Raw genomic sequence first — 27,554 nt, 5'->3', positions numbered from 1 at the left:
TCTTGCTTGGAGTATGTGAAGTTGGCCTTTCAAAACCATTCCTGAGCAGACCCCGTTTGTCAAGAGCCAACAGATGCGTTTGATTTTTATTCCTGCAATTTTCATATAATGTGCAATAAAGGGAGATACGAAATATTGCAAAGCATCTTGCAAGGGAAAGTAGAAGGCAGGAGAGGTCCAGGAAGGAGAAGAATTTCCTGGTTGGCCAACCTCAGAGCATGGTTCGGAAAGACCTCTATTCAAATGTTCCTGAGCGCATCCAACAAAGTAACAATAGCCAGAATGATCGCCAACATTCATAACGGACAGGCACCCTAAGAAGAAGAAGAAGAAGACCTCCCGACAAATGCGGTCAGTGACAGAGTGAGTCAAATTCTTGAGCAGACCCAGTTTGTTGTGTCAAGAGGCAAAAGATGCGGTCAATTTTCATTCCTGCACCTCCCGACAAATGCGGTCAGCGACAGAATGGATTACATTCCTGAGGAGACCCAGTTTGTCGTGTCATGAGGCGACAGATGCGTTCGATTTTCATTTCTGCACCTCTCAACAAATGCGGTCAGCGACAGAGTGGGTGAAATTCTAGAGTAGACGCAGTTTTTCGTGTCATGAGGCGACAGATGCGATCGATTTTCATTCCTGCACCTCCTGACAAATGTGGTCAGTGACAGAGTAGGTCAAATTCTTGAGCAGATCCAGTTTTTCGTGTCATGAGGCGACAGATGCGTTCAATTTTTATTCCTGTACCTCCCGACAAATGTGGCCAGCGACAGAGTGGGTCAAATTCTTGAGCAGACCCAGTTTGTCATGTCAAGAAGCGATAGATGCGATGGATTTTTATTCTTACTCCTCCCGGTAAATGCAGTCAGCGACAGAGTGGGTCACATTCCTGAGCAGACCCAGCTTGTCGTTTCCTGAGGCGACAGATGTGGCGAAAAAATGACCCACTTTCTCGTCGACCCAGTTTGGAACTATCACCTACACCGATAACCGACTGACATCCTTCATATTCATTGAATAATACAACTTTCCGATTTGAACTTATAATGAATTATTTACATTTAATCTTTTATTAACTGTTATTGGAATACATAGTAATTTAGAGGTGAGTCTTGTTTCAATTTTTCATAATATTATATTCTGCTCCGTCCATAAGATAATTTTTATTATTGTTCAGTTTTATTTTTAGGTTAGCTTATGAAATGTGATTTAGGCCTACACTTCATTTTGAGTGAATTAGTGATCATATATTTGGATTAGTATTGAGTATTTTTAGGTCCATATTAAAATTTTACAAACCACAAGGACATGTCAAAATAAAAAAAGAATCCAAATTATAGCTAGTTACAACAATAAAGACAGAAATATGAACTCACCATCATGTTGTCCAACAAAGAACTTTTTGTTGAAATGGAACTCATTGCTATAACTTATAAATATTAAAATATCGATATCATATTCAACCGTATATTGCATCTTATAATATGGTCTAAGGACCTATCTTTGTTACTACTTTATGATCTACGTTATAATGACAGTGTTTTTTTATTAAAAGTGGTGTTAAATTGAATCATTTGACAAAGCATATAGCCTACCGGTAACTCCATACCTTTTTTAGCTCTGACTGCTCTTATCAATTCTCTATAAGAGGCAGTGGCAGGGCAGAAAATCATCAACGCCTTTCTGCTAACTTTCTTTATTGTTATCATAACGTGGACGTCACTATAGCCAAGTCCAGCTTGTTATTAGGTTGAAGTGGTTAGACTAGGTTTGGTTTATTATTCGTTGAGAAATAACTATTGATTCGTGAGATTATATATAGAAACAATAACTAATATTATATCAGATATACCGGGATGACTTGAAACACAACTATGTAAGTTACCTACTATAGAAGGTTTATTAGAATCTCTTGTTCCTGTTTATTTTTATTTCTATAGAATTAAATTAATAAGGATCGTGGAAATAATGCCTTCCTATCATGTCCACTTTGAAGCGTGAATCTCTTTATATTAAACTGGCTGGCTCAAGTCTGGTGTCTTCAAGAGATTTCAGGTCGCACCTGATCAATTTCAAAGACGCTGGCTTCTGAAATGACTTGACAACTGTCTTCAAGGAACCGCGACACAGCTTTACGTTGCCTTCCGAAAAATATTTTGGTCGGCCAAGATTCGAACCAGAGGCTTCTGGTTTACAAAGTCTGCGTCTAAACCACTTGACTGTGGCCACTCTTCTTGAAATTTTACCAACTTTCTACTTTCCTGCTCTATAAATAATTTGAAAACATTCTATGTATAATGTAAAATACAGATTATTGTATTTGTTATTGCGGATGAAGCTCACATTAGCTTTAAACTTGGGTAATTGAAAGTGTGTGGATGATTTGATTAGATGATTAAATGTCCATGCCTACTGCGGAATTGGCACCCACGACCACGTAGCGCTAGCAGACTGACTCGTCTCAGCTATTTAGAGGTTCTTTTAATTTAGTTGGCCAAACATAGCACAGTTTTTTAGTCGAAAAATTTTATCAAACAAATAGGACTGTTACTGAAATTGAATTTCCGTCTCTATAAGCTTGATGGTCTTCATAATTTTGTCATCTTGAAAATAAAAATTTAACTCAGTTAAAAATCAAAATTAGGTAATTGAAAATTAAATCCTATGTAGGATTGATTAAAAATTTCAATTTCTGTTTTTAATATAACCTTGATGGGCATCTATAGATTTGATCCTAAATATTATTGAGTATGAGAGGCACTATTCAGTACTGGACTGATGAGAAGATCCCTTGATGTTCGGTGAGTGTTGAGCAGAGGTAGAAAAGCTAACTGCAAATGCCTGACTATTCTCATTTGCAAAACTACGGCATGCTGGATGGTTGACTCAAGTAGCACGATACAACTTAGCTAGATGCTCAAATGTTATCGCTAATCATAGTAGCGTCTTGATGCTTTAGATGGCGTAAATCGGTCCATGGATCAAGTCCGGGGCAGTACTTGATCTGGAATGAATGAATGTGAAAACAAATAAAAATCTAGTTTTAATTCGAATTAGAAGTAATATCTGAGATGAGATTGGAGTAGTTGAGTGGGTTGAGTAGTCAGATGTTGAGTGGTCAGTTCGATCAGGTCTGACCAGAATATTTTTTCGTCCATACGGGTTTCGAATAAAAGTAGATTGCAACAGTTCAAGTATCAGAGTCAGTGACCGGTACAGTTGAATGTTCTAATGGGACTATTCCTACACAGCCCGGCCGAACAAGTATGAATATTCCCAGAACTTACAACTTATGAGAATAATATTATCACAATACCGGACTCATTCACTGATACTGTTATGTGGAAAGTCGAGCTCATTCGTGCCGGTTACGAAAGCAGTTCACTATAGAGGCTCTGAAAATGATCAAATTACCTGAACACTCTGGAATAGCCGACCTGCGCCAGCCAGGCCATTCGATATTAACCACTGTAATTACCTTTTTGACTAACACATATACTCGCAGTACAAAAAGTAGATATTCCTAATAGAAAAGCTAAACGAATAAATGAAAATGATGAAGAATTACACAGACTCATCAAAATGTAATTCATTGTATTCAAATGTATTCATTCATGATAGTAAATGACATGTTCTTAAGTGGAAACTGCAGTTGATACTTATTGAAAATGCAATGTATTATCTTGAATATTACAAGTCTGTCATCTCTAGTAGGCAAGATATGGCATTGCTGCCATTCCTTCAATTCAATTCAAATCTCTTTGTTCATATAGCATACATTGTCCATTGAATGGTGTCAATAGTGATAACAGTGAACAATCACTGTAGATAGTAAGTACACAAATAAAATAAATAATTAAACTTCAACTGATATTAAATCAAATGATCAATTAACATAAACAAACCAATTATGTCATCAACAAAATATTCTTATTTTTTGTATTTTTCTGTAGGTGAATGAGCAGTAACTCGTAAGATAATGGCATCCTACAACGGACTAGCAGAAAACATAAACAAAACCAGACTTGATAATCAAAAAATTCTGAAAGATCTCAAGAAATTGGAAACTACCATCAAATATCTGAAATCCTTTCCACCGTCAGAACTGAGTGAAGAAATCAAAACGAAAATCCACCTACTGGTGACTTCGTCGCAGGTTTTGCAAGCAAGGCTGTTTCGGAGTGCAGTCGAATCAAAGACACTGGATGAGTTGTGGGAGGGCAATGGGATGCTCAAGTATTTGTTTGAATCAAACATCAAACATTACTCAGTCAACAATCAGTTGAAGTGTCTGATCTGCGATGAATGGTTGCCAGCATCACGAGAGCAACTCAAGAATCATCTAGAAGGCAGCAGCCATATCCAGCGTTATTTGGACACTATACAAGGTGAAACTATGTCATACTGGAAAGATACTATCTCCCTGTTCTCTTCTACTTCAGGGGAAATGGGTGAAGAGCTTAGTTTAGACAATGACAGATGTCTGATGCTGAAATATGGCAAGTTTATTGATTTCAACGGTCCCAACGATATGCTATTTTGCAAGTTATGCTGCACTACCATACCAAAGAACAACAACTGTCTTCAAGCCCATTTCAAGGAAAGTCTACATCAAGAACTGTTCAAAGATGTTGTCAATGCTATTGTGGGTAGAACAAAGAACAATTTGGACAAAACAAAAAACAAGAACATATTTACTGACAGTGAGCCGGATTCACTAACATTAATGAGCTTCAAAAACGTTCAGAATGGGGAACTTGCCACAGGTACATCGATTCAGCCAATTAATCAAAACAGAGCAGATATGGAAAGTTGGTTCAAAGACACAATCGATAAATTCATTGTTGAATTTCTTGAGGATGGTTTTCCCAATGACAAACTTTATATTTGCAGCATTTGTCAAGTTCATACAAGTTCGTACAAAAGATGGCAAGAGCATTGCTTCAGTGTATCACACGAAACTCGTATGATATTGAGTAGCAACGTCTCATACTATCCTTGCCAATGCTCCACTGAAATGATCTGCCCCAACTATATCAGGGAGTATCATATGAATAAGAATCACGACCGACTTTTGAAGCTTTTCAATTCACTGAAACTGAAACAAGTGAGATTTGATGTGAGTGATGACGATGATGCAACATCAGACGAAGATAACAACAATCGGAGGTCAATTTTGGAATCGAGATTCAATAACTCTGTTAAAAATTTGGGGGCTAAACCCAAAATTTTGAATGTTCACAATGGTGTTGATAAAAGGAATAATCCTTCTGCTAAAAAACAAGTGAAAAAAATCGATGAAAATGATACTACTTGTGCAGATACTGGTGATGCTACTCCAATTGGACTATCTGGTGAGTTATAATAACTTATTTATTATAAAGATCAAACTTATTGCTAAAAATCTTCAGGCCTATAAACAATAGCATTTTTAAATCATAATTTACATGAACATTATAAATCACATACATCAAATTAAAATTGTGAATTGTCTTTTGTTATCGTCAGGGTAGCATCATTTTTTAATATCTTTCTATTTCTTTGATTTATGTTTTTCCATTCAACAACAATTACCAAAGGTGATGTGACAGTTACGAAAAAAGCTTTTATCTGCAATGAGCTACATTTTATGAGGTACCTAGCTATGTTACTAAATTTTATTTAATTAAGATTTAATATAATTATTATTTGTATTCCAATTATTGTTTGTTCATAGAAAAGGAAATTCTTGTTCATAGCTTCACTTAGACACTTAGCTTTAAAATCGTTAGACCTTGAGCTAATTTCAAGGTTCAGATGGATACCTATAGAATTATTCATCACACGTTAAGATTTTCCTTGAGGCAAGCCTTTGGATTTACTGTTGCATATAGTCACCATTTCGACCAAGAGGAAAATTATCAGATAAAATTATATCACCTATGTTGAATTATAGGTTTTATTTTTATCTCCAATCTATTATCTATTGAAAACATTGTGCTCAAAATAATAATCTGAAGATACTAATGATTGAGTCAGCAATGGTATACCCAATTTGACAATCGATCCTCCAACCTAAACAAGACAGTTAATTATTCTTGAGTATTTTATACCACTTCAATTCAAATTTATAAGTTGAAATAAATTAATTATATTTTCCAGTACCCTTTAATATTATATTTGATATTATCAGTGCATAGCATTTTTCAACTCATGAAAACCATTCTCATATGATTTGTGTTAACTCCCATCAGTTCAGCAACTATATACATTGCAAGCACCAATGTATATTGTAGTTCAGTAACTATATACATTGGTGCTTGCAATGTATATTGTAGCTCTGATTTTTTAATTTAATATTATTTGTATGCATAAGAGAAGTCTAGAACCAATTTCTTCATGCAAAATATCCTTTTGCTAGATACAGGATGGCTCAAAAACCTCGTATTTTTGGTTCATTTTACAGTATTCAGCTATTTCTGCCTAATCCAGTGATCGGACACAAAAATTTGTTCTTGCCTTTTTTTAGATTGAAAAATTATAAATAAAATGAGATGATTCGGAATTCTTTATCGCCAATGAGTGCTGAGTTATGATTTTTCGAAAATGAGTAACATTTTAAGAAAAAATCGATTCTGATGATTTTTAGTTTTCGATCAACAATATCTTCCGATTGTTACCATTTAGATATATAATTCAAAATCCCTTTGGGCGTATTTTTGTGCTCTACAATCTGAGATCAGGTAGAGCGCTCTATATCATATAGATTTCCAGGTACACCTGACAACAATGCTCCTTGTATTGTGAAAAACACCTAATTTTCAGCTTCAACCATCATCACCAACTACATTGCCCTTACATTGATATTTCGCAGAATGATATAAGTTCTTGATTTTGACACCTCAAGGATCAACATTTCAAACACTTATAACTTTTGACACAATGCTCAGATTTCATTGTATTGCAACTTCATTCTTCTCGGTTCGTCAAGGCGGTCATAATCATGCAGAACAAATTTTTCTGTCCGATCACTGGATTAGGCAGAAAAAGCTGAATACTGTAAAATGAACCAAAAATACGAGGTTTTTGGGCCACTCTGTATCTAGCACAAGGAAGTTTTGCATGAAGAAATTGGTTCTGGACTTTTCTCATGTATCCAAATAATATATTAAAAAAATCTAAACTACAATATAAATTGCAAGCACACCCCCTTTTTTATGTCTAGGCTATATTGACTGGACTACATGTCTTTCATTTGTAAATGGCTCTCGTGAATGGAAACTATCTATGCACCAATAAAACATAAAATGGTACTGATATTTTTATGTATTCCAACATTTGAATTGAAGTGGCAAAAATACTCAGTGTAGGTAGGCCTACTGCTTTGTATGGGTTGACAGGAAGTTGATGATCAATTATTGCCTCTTCAATAAAACTATCCGTCACCTGGTTACTAATGGCAACCATAACAATTAAAATGTCATTTTTGATTGACACTCTCTATAATTAACTGCTATCAATAATATTGTTGAATGTTTTTTACAGTATTGGATTAAATTGAATTAAATTTGCTGACAGTTGATGTAGTATAGAATCTAATGATTATCTTTATTTTCAGATATACCTGATAATGCATCAGATGATGACTTGATTAGAGAGATACAACATTTTGGAAGTATAAAGAAAATTGAGAGAGTTAAGCCTTCATTTGCGAATGTGTATATTGAATTGAGGTAAAATCAAGTATTTTCTAATTTAGTTGAATTTTAATGATGGTGTAACGTTGCTATAGTGAGTTCCACGTTGCTGATTCGTTGATGGAACGAATTATTGATTTCAAGCCAGGTGGATATCTTGTTTTATTATATTATAAAACAAATATTCCAGGTTTCATAGAACCGGGATTAATGCCACGAGAACCAACCAGACAAGCCTTCTTTTCAAAAATAATAGCCATCTCTGATTGGTTCCCGTGGATTTATCATGATTAAAGAATTTAACATACCGTACTTTCGTGCGACCGGACGAAAATATTTCATTATCATATTCTGTATTGTATTTGATTCATATTCTCCTTAATATTATAATTGTTATACCGAGACAAAGTAACTCCAAGTATAATCTAATAAAAGTGACCTTATATATAACTTTATTGAGGTTATAATGGCAGTGTTTAATTAGCAATGGTATTGCTATCCAGCTTGTCTATCATTCAACAAAGCGGATAGGTAGCGCTATCTCTTTCTCGCTTTGGTCTGTTGCCAGATCGTCTTTTAACATTGTAGAATTAATAATTTACAACATTTTCCATCTTAATTATGAAAATTCATTATGAAATTATTGAAAAATATAATTTCTTGCTTAATAAAATAATTGATTATTTTAAACAAGAATGAACAGAGTTAATATTACATATAGAAGGCATTGGCAAGACAGAGGTTCGGGAACGTTGTTCTCCCATCTCTCTCCACTGTCATTATAACGTGGACCTCACTATAGTAGCCTGTGCATTGAATGTAGTGATTTTTGTTGATCAATGCTATTTCAAAATAACTTTTATTTCATCAATATCAACATCAGTTTTGAAGAATATTTCTCGAATAATATGTTTTATCTAGATTTTGTCTCAAGTGTCTTTGCCATGGTTGATCACTGACCTGATGATACGTAGGCTATCATCTAGCTATTTATATAAGCGCTTCAACTTAATTTCATTTATTAATTATTCAAATTAGATTAAATTCTATTAATTTTTTATAATATAATATTTTCTATTATTAATAATTTCTTTGGATGATGAAAATCACAACTAATGGAATTTATTGATTTAATGCTTATTCTCAACAAATCGAACTTATTTAACAGTATCGAACATTTGAATTACTTAACTTACTTAATCGAAGCCTCTTCTACTTGCGGTGTAGAATTTACGAGAGATTTCCATCTATCACGATCCTGCGCCAAACGGCCATTCACTCTCCAATCACCACCCCTAGACTCCAGATTTCTCCGGAGGTCATCCGACAATCTTTTTCTCGGTCTTCCAGCTCGCCTTCTTCCCTCTGCCTTACATTCCCATCTCATTTTTGATAGCCTCTCCTCGCCCATCCTTATTACGTGGCCCAGCAATCTAAGCTGTCCTTCCTCAATCCTCTGAGTAATTGGATTAGAGTTGACCTCAGTCGGTCTCTTCTTGTCTTCCCAATCACTCTACGTAGGAAGAGCATTTCTTGGGCCTGCAGCTTACTCTTACTTCTCTCTGTCAAAGTCCACGTCTCAGAAGAGTATAACAAAGTAGGAACATATGTGGACCAGACGACTGCCATTTTCGCTTTCTGGCTGACATCTTTCATATTAAGGAACTATCTTGATAGCGCATAGTAGTCTACCACCAGAAGCAGTTCTAGAATTTATTTCTTCCTCCATTCTGCCCTCTTGATGTATGATAGCTCCAAGATATTTGAATTACTACTTTTCTTTATTCCATTTACATACCACAGCTCAACATTTCCTATTTCACAGAAAAGTTTACTTCTATTAATTCAAAAATGTTCACAAAGAGTGATATTTCGGGAAAAATAGTAGACCTATTCTTTTAATAGGCCATAAAAGAACGGCCCAGTTAACGACAAAAACATTTGGTTTGGTTTTGAATGGTTTGTTTTGTCTGCTGAACATTCTGTCAATGTATGTATTCTGAATTGTATTATTATCTACGAAATGTGTGAAATCCCCCATAAAAACCAATGGTATTCTTTTTCTGCCTGGCTGGCTAGACATTGATTGGAAATCACCACTTCACTGAAAATTTGAATTGATTTGAATAGTCAGATCTTCATTTTTTTACAGAGAGGAATTTCAGAGCATCGTTTATTTGGGACTCACAATAACTGTTAAGGGCACCGTGGTCAGCGTTACTGACCCAATTCTGCAATCAAATACTGGTAAGCAAACTGATTATTTCGACTATTGTCAATCAATATTTTGGCATTACCAGCATGGCAGTCAAATCACATCATTCCAAAAGGGAGCCCATCTTTCCAACTTAATTTAAATAAGTGAAGAGACACTTTTCGACATATTGGTTGTATAAATATTAATGGCATTGTGGATACATCCCTTTTAGTTGATAATTTACTCGTTTTATGAATTTATTTGTGGAAATAACAATATTTTCAAATTTATGGTTTTCCTGCGATACCCTAATGGAATAAAATGAAAATTTACAAAATTAAAGCTCACTATGAATCCAATATTGAAATTAATTAAAGGGAAGATTCATCGACTTCAAAATGAGATAGTTATAGTCGTATAGTACTAACTTATGAAGGGAGTAAGGTATGACTTACCTAACTTATGAAGGGAATGAAGGAGGTATGGGCATAGAGAAAAGATAGCATAAGAAGATACCCCATGGTATAGATCGCTTATGTTCCAAATTCCAAGCCTATTTTTATAAACTCAAGCCGATTACTGTCAATTATTACTGTTTTGGCCAGGTGAGAATGTAAGAACGGCACAATATGAGTGACTACCAGCGTCAAATAGCTTCACCAAGTACTTGGACTATCGGCTTTAGTTAACGGTGAAACTTGAAACATAAACGCCCTATACCATAGGATATCTTCTCATGCTATCTTTTCTCTATGGTATAGGGTTGGAAGATTGAGAGGAAAGAGGAGGTCAAAAGAAATTAATGAGAAAGATATAGTGTTCCAGAATAAAAGCAATCGCTATAAAAAGATAGATTATATTAAAATTGAAAAATTACAATTCAATATGAATAGAAAGTACTGAAGTCTAGGTTGGTAAATTAATTTCATCCTTCTAGTTAGCGGTTTGTTACGCATTAGTTAAATTATTCATCAGCAATCGGGAAATTATTTTATATATATTTTTATGTTTTATATCAGACTATTGTATACTTAAATTTAAAACTTGAATAGTATAAATTTCAAAAGTATTAGGATATTAGATATGAACTTTGAAAACTGTGTAGAATGTAAGAGTGTTGCTTGGAACAGTCGCACTTCCCAATAGAACAAATTTTGCAAATTTAGACAAAATGTTGATTGAAATTTATTTATCAAAGGGTGAAGTCGTTTGTTTCTCGCCACAGCAATAAAATGTTCACTAAATAATGGTTGAAAATTACAGAATAATATTGATTATGACAGTAAATATTTTATTAGTAATCTCATTTTCATCTGTCATCTTATTCAGTTATTATTCGATTTCCAACGGCTACACCAATTTCCAATTTCTTGATTAGTAATTGATATGTGTTCCATTCTAATTTTATACTGTAACCGAATTTGTTTTTCTTTATTTTCAGACTCTGGTGCTAATGACGCAAGAAACAAACATGTTGTTGATGCTCAAATTCCCATATCGATGTCAACAAAATTTCAAGAAGAATCGCCTTTCAGGTCAATGGTTTTAGAGTTAATGGCTAGGTCGGAAATTAATGATGCTCTTTCACCAATAATCAAACATCATTTGAAAGAATCCTTATCGTTGACTGGGCAGGTCATAATAGTCGGATCACAAGCTTTGAAACTTACTTTCGACAAGTCCTCAACAATGGACTTTTTTGTTGAAATTGGTGAGTAATATTCTATCCTTTCTTCTATTCTTCTATATTTTTATAAAATTCTGATCTGAATGATTCACCGATCACGATTTGTGAAAAATCAATTAGCCTACTGCATGAATTGAATCAAAATTCAGAATATATAACATCCTTAAACAAATTCGGAAACGAATATTTATTCATTACAAAAACGAATTATATGATATTGTTAGGTTTTCAAGTATTATATCTTCTTCAGTCATCTATTATATAATAATGGAAAGAATTGGCTTATACACTTTATACACATACGGGATAGGAAATACATGAATGACGCATCATTAGGTCTGAACTACTGGACTAATTAGCTTGAAAATTTGCATATAGATTCTCAATTTACCAAGGATGGTTATAGGCCTACTTTAGATTCTTCAAGATTTCAGCTTGTCAAGTTTTTAATTAGATCCTTGCGGAGCACGGGTTACCTGCTAGTACAATAATAAGAATAGCATCAGCTGATGTAAAGCGAAATGCACATGTTCGTGGCGCGTAAGGGCCATTACATATACACATGAGTCATACAATATGAAATAAATGACTACATCAAAAATATGACAGGTCCTTTTTTGTTCCAATTGTTAAATATGTGAGTGAATGCTATTAGTAAGTGTTAACCAACATTTAAGATATCGAAATCATGTAACAATCACCTTCTCATTTAAAAAATTGTTGTATTCGTTAATACATAAAGAATGGAATTAGGATGGATAGAAAAATGACGAGAGTGAGTTGACAAACTGAGGAGTTGATGCCGACCGCCTTTTCCATGCCCAGTCATCTAGATCATAGCCATCTAGATTCTGGCGGGCAATATACAATATAAGTTGAGTTAGTTTGATTCAATATTGCGGACAAACATTTTGAAGCGACAGAAAAGTAGATTTTTTAATTCGAATAGGCTCCCTAATGGAACCTACTACCAAATTATCCTTTAAAAAGAAATATTAAGCGGTTTCCATAATTTTCACAAACTCTGTATAATTTGATTGTATGGGAGGATATTTCACCATAATAAAGAGAGTTTAACACTGACGTTGTCAATACCACTATATAGTGTTTTATTCCTTGTATAGTTTATTACTAGAATGTGAAATTGATGTAAAATTTATTTTTCTACAATCAATGACTTGATATATTTTTTATATTTCTGATATTTTTTCAGATGATAACTATTTTGGTAAAAAAACGGAACTTACCGCAGTTGAGCTGAGTGCACGAACAATTAGACTTTTCGATTTGTTGAAACAGTCCAAGCATTTCAAGAATGTCGAGATTGTCGGCGATAATGTGCAAGTTCTCACACTAGTCTACAGTGACACGGACAGAAAATGCCAGATTTTCTTCAGGGATGGCCTGGTTGTTGAAAAGACCAACTTGAGCCTGTGAGATTTTTCATATGTAGCCTACTCATATTTTTCAAAAGTGATTTTCTTGCTTTTTATTCACACATTCTATCACTTTATAGGCAGAGGATGACCTCAATAACGACACAAGTTGAATACTATTCAAGTCTAGTAGTCATATTACTAAATAAGATTTTTTTTAATTGTTAGAAGTTTGAGATTTTGCACATATGTAGTAGTTATCATTCTGAATAACTAATAACGGAAGTCGTCGGCGATAAACCTTGTACTTCAGTCAAAACTTGGCTTCTTTCTTCGTATCAAATAATTAGTGTTCACTGGATCAAAAACTACAACTTTTGTAAAATACCGTACACTTTTTCAATCTTAAAACACAAAAGTTATCAAGTACCCTTTTTTATTTTACAAATCACAACTAGTTTCAACTCTAAAGAGTCATATTTAAATCACACATTACACTTGAAAGTGGCTCTAATGAGCTGAAACTACATAGTTGTGTGTGTTTTTTTTTTTAAATAAATAATGTACTTGATAAATACTTCTAATGTGTTTTAATAATTTTCAGTTGCCCTATAAAGAAAAGTGAGTACTTTTACAGCATCATCAACCCTTATGCTATGAAATTGAAAATTCTAAAAACCTTATAGGAAATTTCTCCTTCTATAGATAGAGTATAGAGATGACACTTAGTTTTCCATCATCTATTAATTTCAGTTAACTATAATTGAAAAGTTAGCTATGAAATTGACAATTTTAAAAATAGGAAATTTCTATAGATAGAGTATAGAGATGACACTTGGTTTTCCATCATCTATTAATTTTAGTTAACTATAATTGATAGGCCTAGTACCGGACTCTATCAATAGATAACTATACCGTGTGATTTAAAAAGGACTTTACAACTTCGAAAATTCATATAAATCTTATTAAACAAGGTAAAGAGCTGGTTTTAGTGTTGTTTAAAAGGAAAACACTTCAAGTTCTGACTCGCGTAGTCCGCTAGTGCCTGGTCGCGTGAAACATTGCAACATGTGTGTGATAGCCCTAAAGTGAACGTTTTTGTGCGTTGAGTTTGAGGAAAGTGTACGGCCCCTTTTCTTCCAAGAGAAACGGCATCAATGGCATAGTGTACCTTGATATGTTGCAAACATTTTTGATACCACAGATCGATGAGGATGACCGAGAATGAAATGTTTTCTTTATGCAAGATGGCGCACCACAACACTATTTGACTGACGTCCGGGATTTTTTTTTAATACCGATTTCTAAATCAGAGGATTGGCCGTAATGCGCCAATTCCATGGCCCCCTCCTTCCCCAGACCTAACACCACTCGATTTTTTCTTGTGGGGTTTCATAAAAGATATGGTGTTCGTACCTCCTTTACCAGCCACTCTACCTGAACTTAGAGCAAAGATTTGCGCTGCTGTTGAGCAAGTTACACCTGAAATGCTAGTGTGAGTCTGGGAAGAAATCGACTATCGATGAGATGTCTGCTTAACCAACGGAACATCTTTAGTTTAAGGGAAAAAAACTTGAAGTGTTTTCCTTTAAAACAACACCAAAACCAGCTCTGTACCTTGTTTAATAAGTTTTATATGAATTTCCAAAGTTGAAAGGTCCTTTTTGAATCACCCGGAGAGTCAAAACGACATACAGTCAAATCTGATCACGGCACGTTGTTCTTCCACGGTGCAATTCTCAAGCGGACTCGCCAATCAACTGAGTCAATTTACAATTATGTTTACGAAATGCAATGGAACAACTGATCAGATGTCATTGCAAAATTGTCAACTTCATGTCCTGAAAGTTTCATATGGATCAATTTAGTCGTTTTTTTGAAAATTAGTTATAATTTTTTTATTAAAATTAGTCTACTTATTGTAACTTAATGTGTCTCGTTACTTATTGAATGTCCCTCGTATTAAGGTTATTCCTCATTAACCTTGAACTATCAAATAATGAATTAACAATATTGTTGGATATTTTCAGGATTTATCTGAATTGTGATAAAAATATTGGTGAGATGGTCGTTGCTATCCTGGAATGGTTCAAAGAGATAGGTCTGCGCAACGCTCTGCCAACCTACTCGATTCTGTGGCTGGCTCTGTTTCCTCTCATCACAAAACACTATCTTTGTCCCGTTGTTATTTTGAGGAACAATAATGACGCTGGTAGAAAGATGATTTCAGGTAAATACAAAATCAATTATATTCAAAATTGCTAATTTAAAAAAATTAAAATGGATTAAACATCCGAAACTAGTTATTTTACTTTTAAAAGTTGAAAAAATCAAATAAGGTACTATGGTATTATTTTTCAATTCATTACTGAGAATCACTAGTACCATTATATTTTATATTAAACACGACTAGTTTTGGCGATAATGCCATTTGAAAGGAGACTTGATAATGTAATTGAGCATTCAAGTAGCATCAGAATACTTGATTGATCAAAATTATACTCTTAATTTTTCATAATTTTATGTGTAGTCTAAATAATTGTTGCTTATTTGCTTTCAAAAAACATGAAAACACTGCTAGCTCCAAAGTATAACAAATAAAATGCATTGTAGATCAATGTTATAAATATACTTTTACTACTCAATTAAAATTTTGATCAATTAATCATCATTTAATAGCATTCAAATAATTGTAATATCTTGATTATCCCCAATGTTCTTTATTAATGATAAATGTTAATGAAAAGGATATCCTTTTCCAAGAGTGATACTTGAAAGATTGAACGTTCATGTGAATATATTACAGTTGTAACATAATTTTGAATATTTCATCACATAACATCGAGAATTTCTATAGTCAAGGTTAATATGCTTCATCAAGTCTCCACTCTTACTGTAAATTTTTTCAACGCCATAATGTAAATTGAAATATGTTTTGTTATGTACATGAAAAATCTAAAACTCATAAGTTTTATAAGAATCACAAAACGTTGTGCAACTCTTAATAGTCCAGTCAATATAGACATAAAAAAGGGGGTGTGCTTGCAATAATTTATATTGTAGTTCTGATTTTTTAATAGCTTATATTATTTGGGTACATAAGAGAAGTCCAGAACCAATTTCTTCATGCAAAATTTCCTTATGCTAGATACAGAGTGACCCAAAAAACTCGTATTTTCGGCTCATTTTCCAGTTTTCAGCTATTCCTGTCAAATCTCGTAATCGGTCAGAAAAATTCGCTCCTACCTTTTTTCTAGATTATGAAATTCTGGATAAAATGAGATCATTCGGAACTCTCTATCTCCAATAAGTAGTGAGTTATGATTTTTCAAAAATTAGTGGAATTTGAAGGAAAAATCAATTTTTTGGAATTTTAGTTTTTGATCAACAATATCTTCCGATTTTTACCATTCAGATGTATAATTCAAAATCCATCTGGGCGTATTTTTGTGTTCTACAATCTGAGATCAGGTAGAGCGCTCTATCTCATATAGATTTCCAGTTATACCTGACAACAATGCTCCTTGTATTGTAAAAAACACCTAATTTTCAGCTTCAACCATCATCACCAACTACATTGCCCTTACATTGATATTTCGCACAATGATATGAGTTCATGAGATTATTTTATACGAGATTCATCCGTTAGATACACTACATTTTAGTATTTCCTAGTGGAGAGGCGGGCTAAAGGACACCTCAAGGATCAAAATTTCAAACACTTATAACTTTTGACAAAATGCTCAGATTTCATCGTACTACATCTCATTCTTCTCGGTCCAAAATTATACATCATAAGTCAAATTCGGTAGAAAAATGGAAAATTTATTGTTGAGTGTACTTAAGCCCATATGCCAATACACAAAAAATGGCCAATTTCTATATTAAAAGCTACGTATCTCGGTAACCCCTTATTATAAAAATCATAACTTGATCTAGAAATGTACAATAGAATTTTCTCTTTCATCTGCTGTAAACGATTTATGGAAAAATATGTTCGTAAAGTGAGATTGAAAAAAATCCGGAAATGTAGATATTTTTCTCATATTAACGACTTTGGCAGTTCTATGATAGGGAAAAGTGATTCAAGATGGATTTTAAGAAACTGAGCTCGTAGAGGATGAATTTATCTACATTTTGGAATTGATCGTGAGTTTCTATGATGTATCAGACTCGTTTTAGAAACACTTAATCAACAGTAAAATCACGAAAAAAATGTAAAAACTGAAATCGCCATTTCTAAAATCTTTTGTAACTTTTGAATCGTATTGGAATCGGAAGTATTATTCATTACAAATGAAAGAATAAATTCTATGTACTTTTCAAGATCAAGTTATGACTTATAATAAGGGGTTACCGAGATACATAGCTTTGAATATAGAAATTGGCCATTTTTTGTGTATTGGAATATGGGCTTAAATACACTCAACAATAAATGTTCCATTTTTTTGGAAAATGCACTTATGATGCATGATTATGGACCGCCTTGACGAGCCGAGAAGAATGAGATGTAGTACGATGAAATCTGAGCATTTTGTCAAAAGTTATAAGGGTTTGAAATTTTGATCCTTGAGGTGTCCTTAAGCCCGCCTCTCCACTAGGAAATACTGAAATGAAGTGTATCTAACGGGTGATTCTCGTAGAAAATAGTCTCATGAACTTATATCATTGTGCGAATTATCAATGTGAGGGCAATGCAGTTGGTGATGATGGTTGAAGCTGAAAATTAGGTGTTTTTTACAATACAAGGAGCATTGTTGTCAGTCTGGTTATAAATTAATATCAATAGAATACAAGTAGAAAATAATGAATAAGGCAAGAAATAAAGACAATCATTGTTCAAATAATAATTATAGTTCCATTGACAGAGCTCCAATAATTATTGTGCGCTGGTAGTGAGCTTATTGAAAAATTAGGAATGTTGTTTGTTTACAAATCATTAAAATTTATACATCCGGTGAGACAATCCAGACTGAGACTATTCAAACCAATTACTTAATAGATAAGATTTACTTCTTTTCTCTCTGATTCAAACAAAGATTGTCAGAATGGTTCTAAAGTAGATCGTTATCTTTATTTACTATCTTTAAGTAAGCATTGGAGGAAAGAAATTATTTTTTCATTGAATTCCTGAACATATATACCATATAGTGTGACAGGGGCGCCGTAAATATAAATACTATATAATAGCTTACTCAATTCATTATTTCATTTGCAATCCCCATTCGCATTCAGTGGTTCAGTTCCTCTTGAATTATGTTACTGCGTGCACGCGTCAACGGGTCCGCTGAATTTGACGAATGAAATGTTATTCAAGTGAGTTGTGTTTGTGATAGTTGCATAGGTGGTTCCGGTTTTTATTTAGCCTACTGTATTACGGTGAAAGAATTATTACTTCATAATTAATTCTATCGTTCTATCTCTTTCATTCAACGCGTGCTCTAGTGATGCGATGTTGGATTCTTTATTATTCAGTCTTTTTCTATATTTCTTTTCTTCAAGTGAACAAAAATAATATTCCATTTGTTTTACCAGTTCGTAGCATGAACATACCGGCAAATTTTTTGTAACACCCACCAGGCTATTTGCTGAAACTACTAGCTGAAACCGAGATAGCTCCTACTAAGTACCTAGCGAGTGCGAAATGATCACTAACGTCAAGTAGTAACTACCTTTAGGTTACGTTATTGCTTATCACACTTTCAACTTCCTCTCAGGTGTTTCAATAGAGGCTAACAGAGTAGCAAAAGTATCAAGGTGACACAGGCTTAACAGTGTTTCTTTGACAGAATTATAATGAAGCCCTACAATCATTTGAGTGGAGCTCGAAAAAGAAAAAAAAGAGGGAACTTGAAAAACAGTGCAATAAAAGTATGATTCACTCATAAAAGATGTACGTTCACATTAAAGTTTAATGTGTGGGATTAAGGGAGAAGGGGGCTGGAGAAAGGTGGTACGATTTTAGAAGAGGGGCCCGGAATTTTTTTTGCGGGGGGGCCCGGTTTGGAAACGTTACGCCACTGGCGGCGCGTATATCTGTATGTACCTTTACATGAGATCAATAGTAATCAATTATTGATGTATTCATTTATACGAATTTATTTATCACTTAATCCATCAAATTAAAAAAATCTTCATCTTTATTATCTACTCATCACTATTTAGCAAAGTTTATTAATCCATTTGTTGATAAATATAATATTATATTTGTTTTGAGTTGCTGTTTTCTGAACTAATTTTCTGTTTTGGCAAACAGGATGGGATTGTCGGTACTCTGCAAGCTTCTCTCCCAAAACGGCAGCGCTGCCGAGTGCCTATGTTTTGGTTCGAAAATTTTTCGAATTCTATTCAGACGCTCGTAACTTTGACAAGAAAGTGTTGGCTCCTCTGACGGGCGAAATATTCGACCATCAAAGAGTGCGGCAGAAGAAACTGCCCCCACCCTACAGCCGCTACTCCCATCTCATTGCGACCAAATCGGTGCGATTCTTCAAACTCAGCAGCGGCATTTGCCTGCAGGATCCTCTGCAGCTCAACTACAACTTGACATTGCCGCTGCAGGGTAAGAACCTGAACAAGTTTGTTGCCAGCTGTAAATCTACACTGCAATGCTTCAATCAGTAGTTTGAATCAGACAGTGTTAATGGAGTATAGTTGACTAAGCTGATAAATACCTATACATCAATCATTTTACAATTAAATATATGTTACATTATTTGCTATTCTATGAAGTAATTTCGGTAAGAAAAATATAATATAACAGTGAAACGTTTGCTGAAACTAGGAATATTCGAATGTCTTCAATTTTGACTTTTCCACTTTTACGAAGTCGACATATTCGATTAAGAAAGTTATCAGATTTGACAGTGGAAACGTGGAAAGTATTCAATTTCTACTGTGCAAAAATATTAAATTTGACTGAAGAAAGTGTTGACATTTAACTATGAGTTTCACTAATATTTGTCCAAATTTGACTCGACAATTCTCTATTTGTGCCATGCTCATGATTAAACCAAACTGATAGAGCCTAAGATGTAGATTTGTTTAGAATTCTCAAAAGTCACATTCTGTCTTCACCCCAGACTAGAACTATTGTGCTTCCAAGGAGAGAATTCTCGACCGTCAGTTATAACCAAGGTGAAAGATACTATTTTGTATTTGAACTATCTTGTTCTAAATTATTCTTGTGCTCGTCTAATCCAAACTTGAGCTGAACTTGTGTTGACATATTCAACGACTGATGTGATAAATAACTGAAGACTTATGTGATAGATTAACTAGTGTTGAATATAGATTGTTAAAAAGTTATATATATATAGATTAAGATATAACGATGAACTTCTAATATGGGTGGAAAGCATTATACTTGACTCTACGTACTTTCATCTATTCATGTTACTAAAGACTGATGTGACACATAATTAAGCCTAGTTTTTGTTGATAATTACGTGCCTTTTTTGTGACTCGAAATGTTTTCAGCTACTCATATTACTAAAGCTTGATGTTATATTTTATGAACTAATTTTCATTGTAGAGAAAAGCCCCTTATTTGTAACTAACATATTTTGTTGCAGTCATTTTACTTAGGATGAATTGCTGTAGATATCATTCGAGTAAACGACTCAACCATAACTCTTGAAATTTTGTCATTCCAATATATATATATATATATATATATATTATATATATATATATATATGATAAACTAATTTAATAATTAAAACTATTGAGTAACAAATTACGAATTACAAATAATTACCTATTTTGCGAATAATTCAATATTATGTATTTTAGTCTCTAGTGACTGGTATTTTTGACTTACTTTGCTATCTACTATTAATATTTTCTATGTTGCTTTTGTCAGCTTCCTTATAAGTAGTCATCAAGAATATTTTTTGTTGAATATTCTTCATTTTGATTTTCTTGATGTTTTTTATAAGAAAGTTCTATGATGTTGATTAAATTAATCCAATTCAATAATATTTGTACAGAAATATCCAAATAATATTATTTAAATTAAGGTGAGGTAGATTTGTTTGGAATGAAACTATTCGGTAGCCTCAATTTATGTTTTCTAGCTTCATTCGATTATTTTTCTTACAACTCCTATTTGATATCGTATAATTGATACTTTTATTCAAGATTGGGGTATTATCCAGGGAATTTTATACTGTCGTCATTGTTGATTTCATCCCCAATTGAAAATATTGTCTAAATATAGGGCCTGTTAGGTATTGCTTAAATTAATAGATGATAAGTGAAGTTTATACAGCCTAAACTTTTTTTCCAAATTTTCTCCAAAACTGATTGGCAATAATGACATTGAATTCGGTGCCTTCTCATAATATTAAGGATTCATAATAAATATACTCTTTGATCGCAATAATTGTTCTTCTATATTTAATCCAAACTATATTTTGACTGTATAAGAAATTATCGTTACCCTGTCACAAGTATATTGGTAGCTTCACTTGATAATTAGCTTAGAAGACTTATGGCTATGCCTATATAATTTTGTGAACAAAAAATAATAATTGTATAAGCAAATGTTCTATTTTGATAGTGTTTTTCTTAATTCCATAGTTTGAAAATGTTATAGCTTAAAAAAAATAATAAATGATGTTTTTCAAAAGATTTTTCATTTAAAGTTTTTTCCTATTCAAATGATTTACTATTAATATTATCATTAGCTGTAATGCACTTGAATATCTATATCTGTAATACTGAATATTTCATGTTATTAAAACCTTAGGCCTACACTGGTCTTGTTTTGAGGAAAAGGGACGTTGGATTTGGATCTTGTCTCTGTGTTGACTGTATTCCTAGAGGTAAGCATCACAGCTCATCTGTAATATTATTATTCTAAATGGTATTTCAGTAGTTTATTCAAAATTCTCAAAATCGAATTAATTATATAATTGATTCAATCACGAATGGCTGTAGGGATGAAAGTTTGTAGGAATGAGAAATCATAAAAGGTTACTGAGAATTTTTTTTTCAAGAAGGAGTGGTTAAATTAGGGTGTGATCACATTGAATGCGTATATGTGCCAGTGCACATCGAATCATGCACGAGCCGAAAAACAAAATTTGAAAACTGCCATTGAAACACGTTGTGAACGCAAGTGCAAGCGTTCACTATGAGTGTTCCTATTGCTTTTTCCAGATTTTGTTTCTCATCTGCACGCTTGGTCATGCATAACCAAGCCTTGCACTTGCACTCATACGCATTCAATGTTATCACTACCTACCTTTGTTGACATTTTTGAACAAAATGAAATGAGATTCCAACAAATAATACTTGAAGACGAAGTATACCATATTATCGTGTTTTTAAATTAGAGAGAATATCATTATTGTGTAATATTCATGAAAAGATACGAGATTGATGGTTCTAGGACTGTCAACGCTAACTCCAAGCATCAATTAAATACAATATAGATTCTTACAATAAATTGATAAATATGATTAAATGTGACGTAAAACTCAGCAATGACTCAACTACTAAATAAAAATTGAATAGAATTATTCTGTTTTATTGCCTTAATATTTTTAAACACAGTACTAGTTTTAAATACAGTATATAGTTTCAAATTATATTTTCACTTGAATTTTCTCTCATCGAATGTTCTGTGATATTTGATTCGTCTTTAATTTGTATAAGAATTGAGATCATTGATGCTAGGGAGCCCACAAGCTGGAAATCAGAACATTGAATTTTATGAAAGAATATTTATAAAAAATTGTAATTATTCAAAACACGGTTAAGTTACTGCTACGATAACTATTCTTACGTACAGAACAGGAAATTCACGAATGATGCATCATCACGTCTGAACTACTGGACTAACTAAAATTTTGCATAGGCTATAGATTCTCAATTCACCGAGGATGGTTATATGCCAATTTTAAATTCTTCAAGATTTCAGTAGGTCATGTTTTCAGTTTGTCAAGCTGACCCTTGCGGAGCACGGGTTACCTACTAGTCTATAATAACAATACTTACCGATGTTATAGTATGGTAAGTGATATCAAAGAATCCAGAAGCTGTTATAGTCGTTGAGAGCATCGTCACTCTTTTTACAATATCCCTTATCTGTGAAAATATATAATAAAGAATAATACTGTCTTTAAATAGGAGAAAACATTGTCGAACCGGCCGTATTATTAACTCCAGCAAATTTCACCCTCGATTTTTATGAACAATATCTGTGATGTACAATAATATGAAAATAATATTTTTACAAAGTTCCAGCTGGAAACTTACTTCTAGATAATAATTTTATACTTACAGTTCTTCCTTAAATTATACTTATCAGTGTTCTGGAAACCTTTAGAAACATTTTTAGGAAAAACAAAAAAATGCTGACTGTAAGACTAGAGTTTGCGACGATTATCTCGTTATTGCAAATTATAATTAACCTACAATCATGATTTTTTATTATCTCACTATGTTCCAGCGTTCATTGACTCATTGTTGGAAGCGTTTTTGGAATTTGGAGATTTCAGAATCACTGATCTTGACTGTGTTCGGTTAGTTTGAATTGCATTCTATCACAAAATTCAACAATCATCTGATATATTTTTATGCTAATATGAATAATAACCATTCGGTATTTTCAATGTTCAACTTTCAGAGATTAGTTCTAGTAAATAGGCTGTAATAATAATGTTCAAGATAAGATGATGAAGTTTGTTGAAACGTAGAATGAAAGTTTGAAAGCCACTAGTTTGAACCCCAGAGTAACACAGCGCTAGCTTTGTTCAATTTTGCCTTTGCCCTATCCTATCCATCACTCTTAGTAGGTATCGGGATGTCCATTCTATTGAACATATTGAAAGGTAGGCTAAATTTTTACAAGTCGCAAACAAAAAATTAAACAATGTTATTATTGGATATTTAATGAATATGAATGAATATAGAACTTGAATATTCATGTGTTTATTTACTGCATAAATTTTACTTATGAGTGCCGGTTGCATGAAAGCCGTTTGGTTAATTTCAATTGTGATTACTTTTACCAAAACCAATTCAGAGAAGCCTTTCTTTTCGAAAAAGCCTTCTCTGATTGGTTCTCGTGTTTTAGAACTAGGCTATTTCTATAAAAAGCGAGATAGCTCAAACATATATTTCAACTTATTCTACATTTTCGACTTCATCAAATTAATTCCAAAACATGCAATTGAAGCCTGAATAGGAACTTGCATGTAGGAACGTTAACCTTTGTTATGACGCAAACTGCAAGGAAATTGAAAAAATCTCATAACCTATTGAGTGTCATTAGTTTTTGCAAAACATTCCGATTATTATTGATAGAGCATTTGTTGCATTGATCAAATGTGATTTAATTACAGAACTGCAAATAGTATATAAATAGTTGAGTGTTAAAAGTGCCGAGACTGAAAAAGCGGATGTTATGTAAAGAATATGTAATACCTACTCATTGCCGGCTGAATAGAATCAGGTTTAATTTTAACCGTGATTAATTTCAACCAACGGTTGAAAAATCGTGGTAATCTAAAAGAAGGCCTTTTAAATCCATAGGCCCCATAGAAAAGACGGCTTCTCTGGTTGGTTCTCGTGAAATTAATCACGGTTTGTGATTCAATCGGCTTTGTGCAAACCGGACCTGTGCAAATATGGCTGAACCAGGGGGAAGCGGCAAATCCAAAACACCATATTAAGAATTGAATAGGGAAAGCGCAAAAAGACACTGACTTGATGAATCCCCATGTGCAAGAAGAATCCTACAGACCACTGGGCAAAATTTATCGCGGGCCTTCAATGAATTTCAAAATATTATGAATATGTTCAGGATAATGATTTCTTGAAATCTGAAATGAATTAGTTATTGATCATTCAACATAGCTCTCATTAAAGATAACAATCAATTGTACTTACTCTTAACAATAATAATTTTAAATGATAATTTAAAAGTTAATAGTACCATACACCACAAAGAATCAGAAAATTCCTGACTTCATTTAGTTTCTCCAACTCTCAGATTATGTTCCTGATAGAATTCCTTTATCAATAATTAGGCTAACGTACCTGTATACACATTTCTATGGGCCATTCTTTCATTGTTGTGTGTCGTAAATGTACTAGAATCTTCTTACTCTGAAATAAAAAGGGACAAGTTTTGAAAATAATATAATAACGTTTTCATTTATAGAACTTATTTTTATTTTTATGAATGTTATACCATAGGTTCAATTTTATTCATTTGGTAAATTTGTTTTCGACTAACCTCTTCAGTCAAATTTTGAGAAGGATAAGTGATGTGATAGATCATAATAACCAGTCGTCCTACGTGGGTAGCAGTGTAAGCTAAATTGGATTCGGAAAATGGCCTAAATACTATCCACGAAAATATCATTATCAAATCTATATAAACTAACGAGAAGATGAATAAAATGTTCAAACCAAATATATGATTCATTTTTTTGAGAGCCAGTACTAATTTGTTGTGTAATATAGATATATTATCTAAAGAAGTGGATTTTTTACATCCAATAATAATTTCAACATAGCTATTCAAACACTGGAATCTCTCTATAAGGCCAAAACAGTACAAGTAGTATAAAATAGCAATCAATTGAGATTGAACTTGTAGCAAGGTTCTTATTACGAGAATAATTGTTCCAAAGAAAAACTCGCGTTCAATTAAATGTGAGTGATAATAGAACTGGCAATGTAATGTACTTGCAAAAGATATGAATATGTTGAACCACATATAACTGAAACTGTTCGGCGTGAATTTAATTTTCATTCTGCTAAACATGAGATCAACATTTTCTATCGTTCTATTCAAAGTAGATAGTCGTGAATCCACCAATTTTATCAGGCCGTATTGAATAATGAAGTTTATAATTGTCGAATAGTGGATATAATCAATCCAGTAGGAGAAGTCCTTCATAACTAAAAGATTAATAAAATAGTGTACTAATATATAGAGAGCGCATAGTATGAAATAAATGGAGAATTTTGGTGTAACTATTGAGTTGTACAATATCTTTCTGAAGCTTTGATCTTTTGTGTGAATCATATCGAACGAAAATATTCCGAATAGCCTGATAAACAGAATAAAGTTTCTGATTTGCAAGTTATAGTAGCCTTCAATAGAAGTTTTGAACCACATTATTTCAATCAATATAGAGTTTCTAGCACCACTGGTTTCCAGGCTACTATTAGAATTCCTCATTTACAAAAATAATTTGTTTGCAAAGTGGTATTCTGAAGCTTTGAATTTGTAACCAATCAAATTTATTGGTATGGTTCTCTTCAAATGATTAGAATCTTCGAAATAAGATTGACAAAGCTTTCTTCAAATTAGTTTGTCAAAGATTATCAGATATTGATTGACAAGCGTATCTAATTGAATAGATAGCCAGTGTGTCTCTAATCGATAAAAATCTCGTCAACAATATTAACTTATCAAGGGCATCTGCAGGATAAAATCCAGGGTGCAGGGCGGATTGAGGGAGCCAGTTAGGGGGATTAGCCGGGGGGGGGGGGTATGGAATTCTCCTAGAAGAGTATACCCCGTCTGGGGGTAACCCTTACAAAATCAATGTCCTTGCTTCTGATGGTAATTTTAGGGCACTTCCTGGTCTAATGTGCCTGATTCGCAATCTCACTTCCCTACTCATCAGTTGTTAATCTCAATTAGGAAAATGCATTATTAAATAATTGAAAAATATATTTTCGACGACGAATAAAATATAATAGATTATTTTTAACAAGTATGAACAGTTACTATTACATAGAATATACCTGTATCAGCGATCTTCTACAGAAGGCAGAGGCAAGGCAGAGAATTGGCAACGCTGTTCTCCTGTCTTTCTTCACTGCTATTATAACAAGGATGAGCACTAGTTCATTTGCACTTGATCATTCAATCATCATAGAGTATGAGATACTTAAAACTAGCTCTCTGAAAACAATACTGGCCTGACCATGTAAAAGACTATAATACCGGTATGTCAAATAATGATAGATCGAGGAAGTATTGTGCTCGACGCACAAACTTTTCAATAAAACGCACATGAATGAAATCTGTCAATATCGGAAAACGTTCAACTGAAGAGTAAAGGTACATATTGCAAAAATTGGATAAATTGTTATGATTAAGATAAAAATAGGATTGCTGCCTTTATTTTGACCTAGGAGGGCGGAGATAGGGCGCAGCCGGCCCTATTCTACATTTAATATTCACATATAACTCATTTTGTTGGATCAACTAGACAGCTTTCGGTAATAATCATTTCTGCTTTCAAGAGTGAACGTTTGATTTTAGCAATATCACCCAACTTGTTCCAAAATAACTTTGATTTCTCAAAATTCAAATTTAATATCCCATCAATTGATCAGCCTAGAAAGGACTATTCATTGAATCGGTGATCAAGTCTTCCAGCAGTTACTACATGAAATGAGTCGCCATTCTCTCCAATAGTTTTCAGCTTGAATCTCTTGATTCTCCAGCAGGCCTAGCGTATTAGAAGCACCGGTGGTTGACGTGACTACACTTCACTTTAGATGGGTGTTCTCTCGTCTTTTACGTTTGGAGCTCCTGCAGTTCTCAACATTTATGCCATGCTCTTCAGCAAATCTTACTATGT

General features: G+C 33.3%; 1 protein-coding gene across 1 annotated transcript; it reads left to right on the top strand.

Annotated features, from left to right (window-relative positions):
• The first annotated feature begins 964 nt into the window (after window positions 1-964).
• LOC111047807 lies at window positions 965-21,567 on the top strand. The gene is made up of 8 exons (XM_022333658.2): window positions 965-1,102; window positions 3,951-5,351; window positions 7,595-7,709; window positions 9,826-9,920; window positions 11,312-11,581; window positions 12,771-12,990; window positions 14,964-15,163; window positions 19,190-21,567. Exons 2-8 carry the CDS (start codon window positions 3,977-3,979, stop codon window positions 19,555-19,557), a joined length of 2,643 nt encoding a protein of 880 aa, XP_022189350.2. The 5' UTR covers window positions 965-1,102; window positions 3,951-3,976; the 3' UTR covers window positions 19,558-21,567.
• Window positions 21,568-27,554: the final 5,987 nt, after the last annotated feature.

This window comes from Nilaparvata lugens, chromosome 11 (assembly GCF_014356525.2).
Source record: "Nilaparvata lugens isolate BPH chromosome 11, ASM1435652v1, whole genome shotgun sequence".
Classification (NCBI taxonomy): Eukaryota; Metazoa; Arthropoda; class Insecta; order Hemiptera; family Delphacidae; genus Nilaparvata; species Nilaparvata lugens.
This window is presented reverse-complemented; position numbering and strand designations above follow the sequence as displayed.

Coding starts and splice junctions, on each gene's coding strand:
- LOC111047807 (XM_022333658.2), top strand. CDS start 3,977: ATGGCATCCTACAACGGACTAGCAGAAAACATAAACAAAACCAGACTT. Junction 5,352..7,594: donor TACTCCAATTGGACTATCTG/GTGAGTTATAAT, acceptor CTTTATTTTCAG/ATATACCTGATAATGCATCA. Junction 7,710..9,825: donor AATGTGTATATTGAATTGAG/GTAAAATCAAGT, acceptor ATTTTTTTACAG/AGAGGAATTTCAGAGCATCG.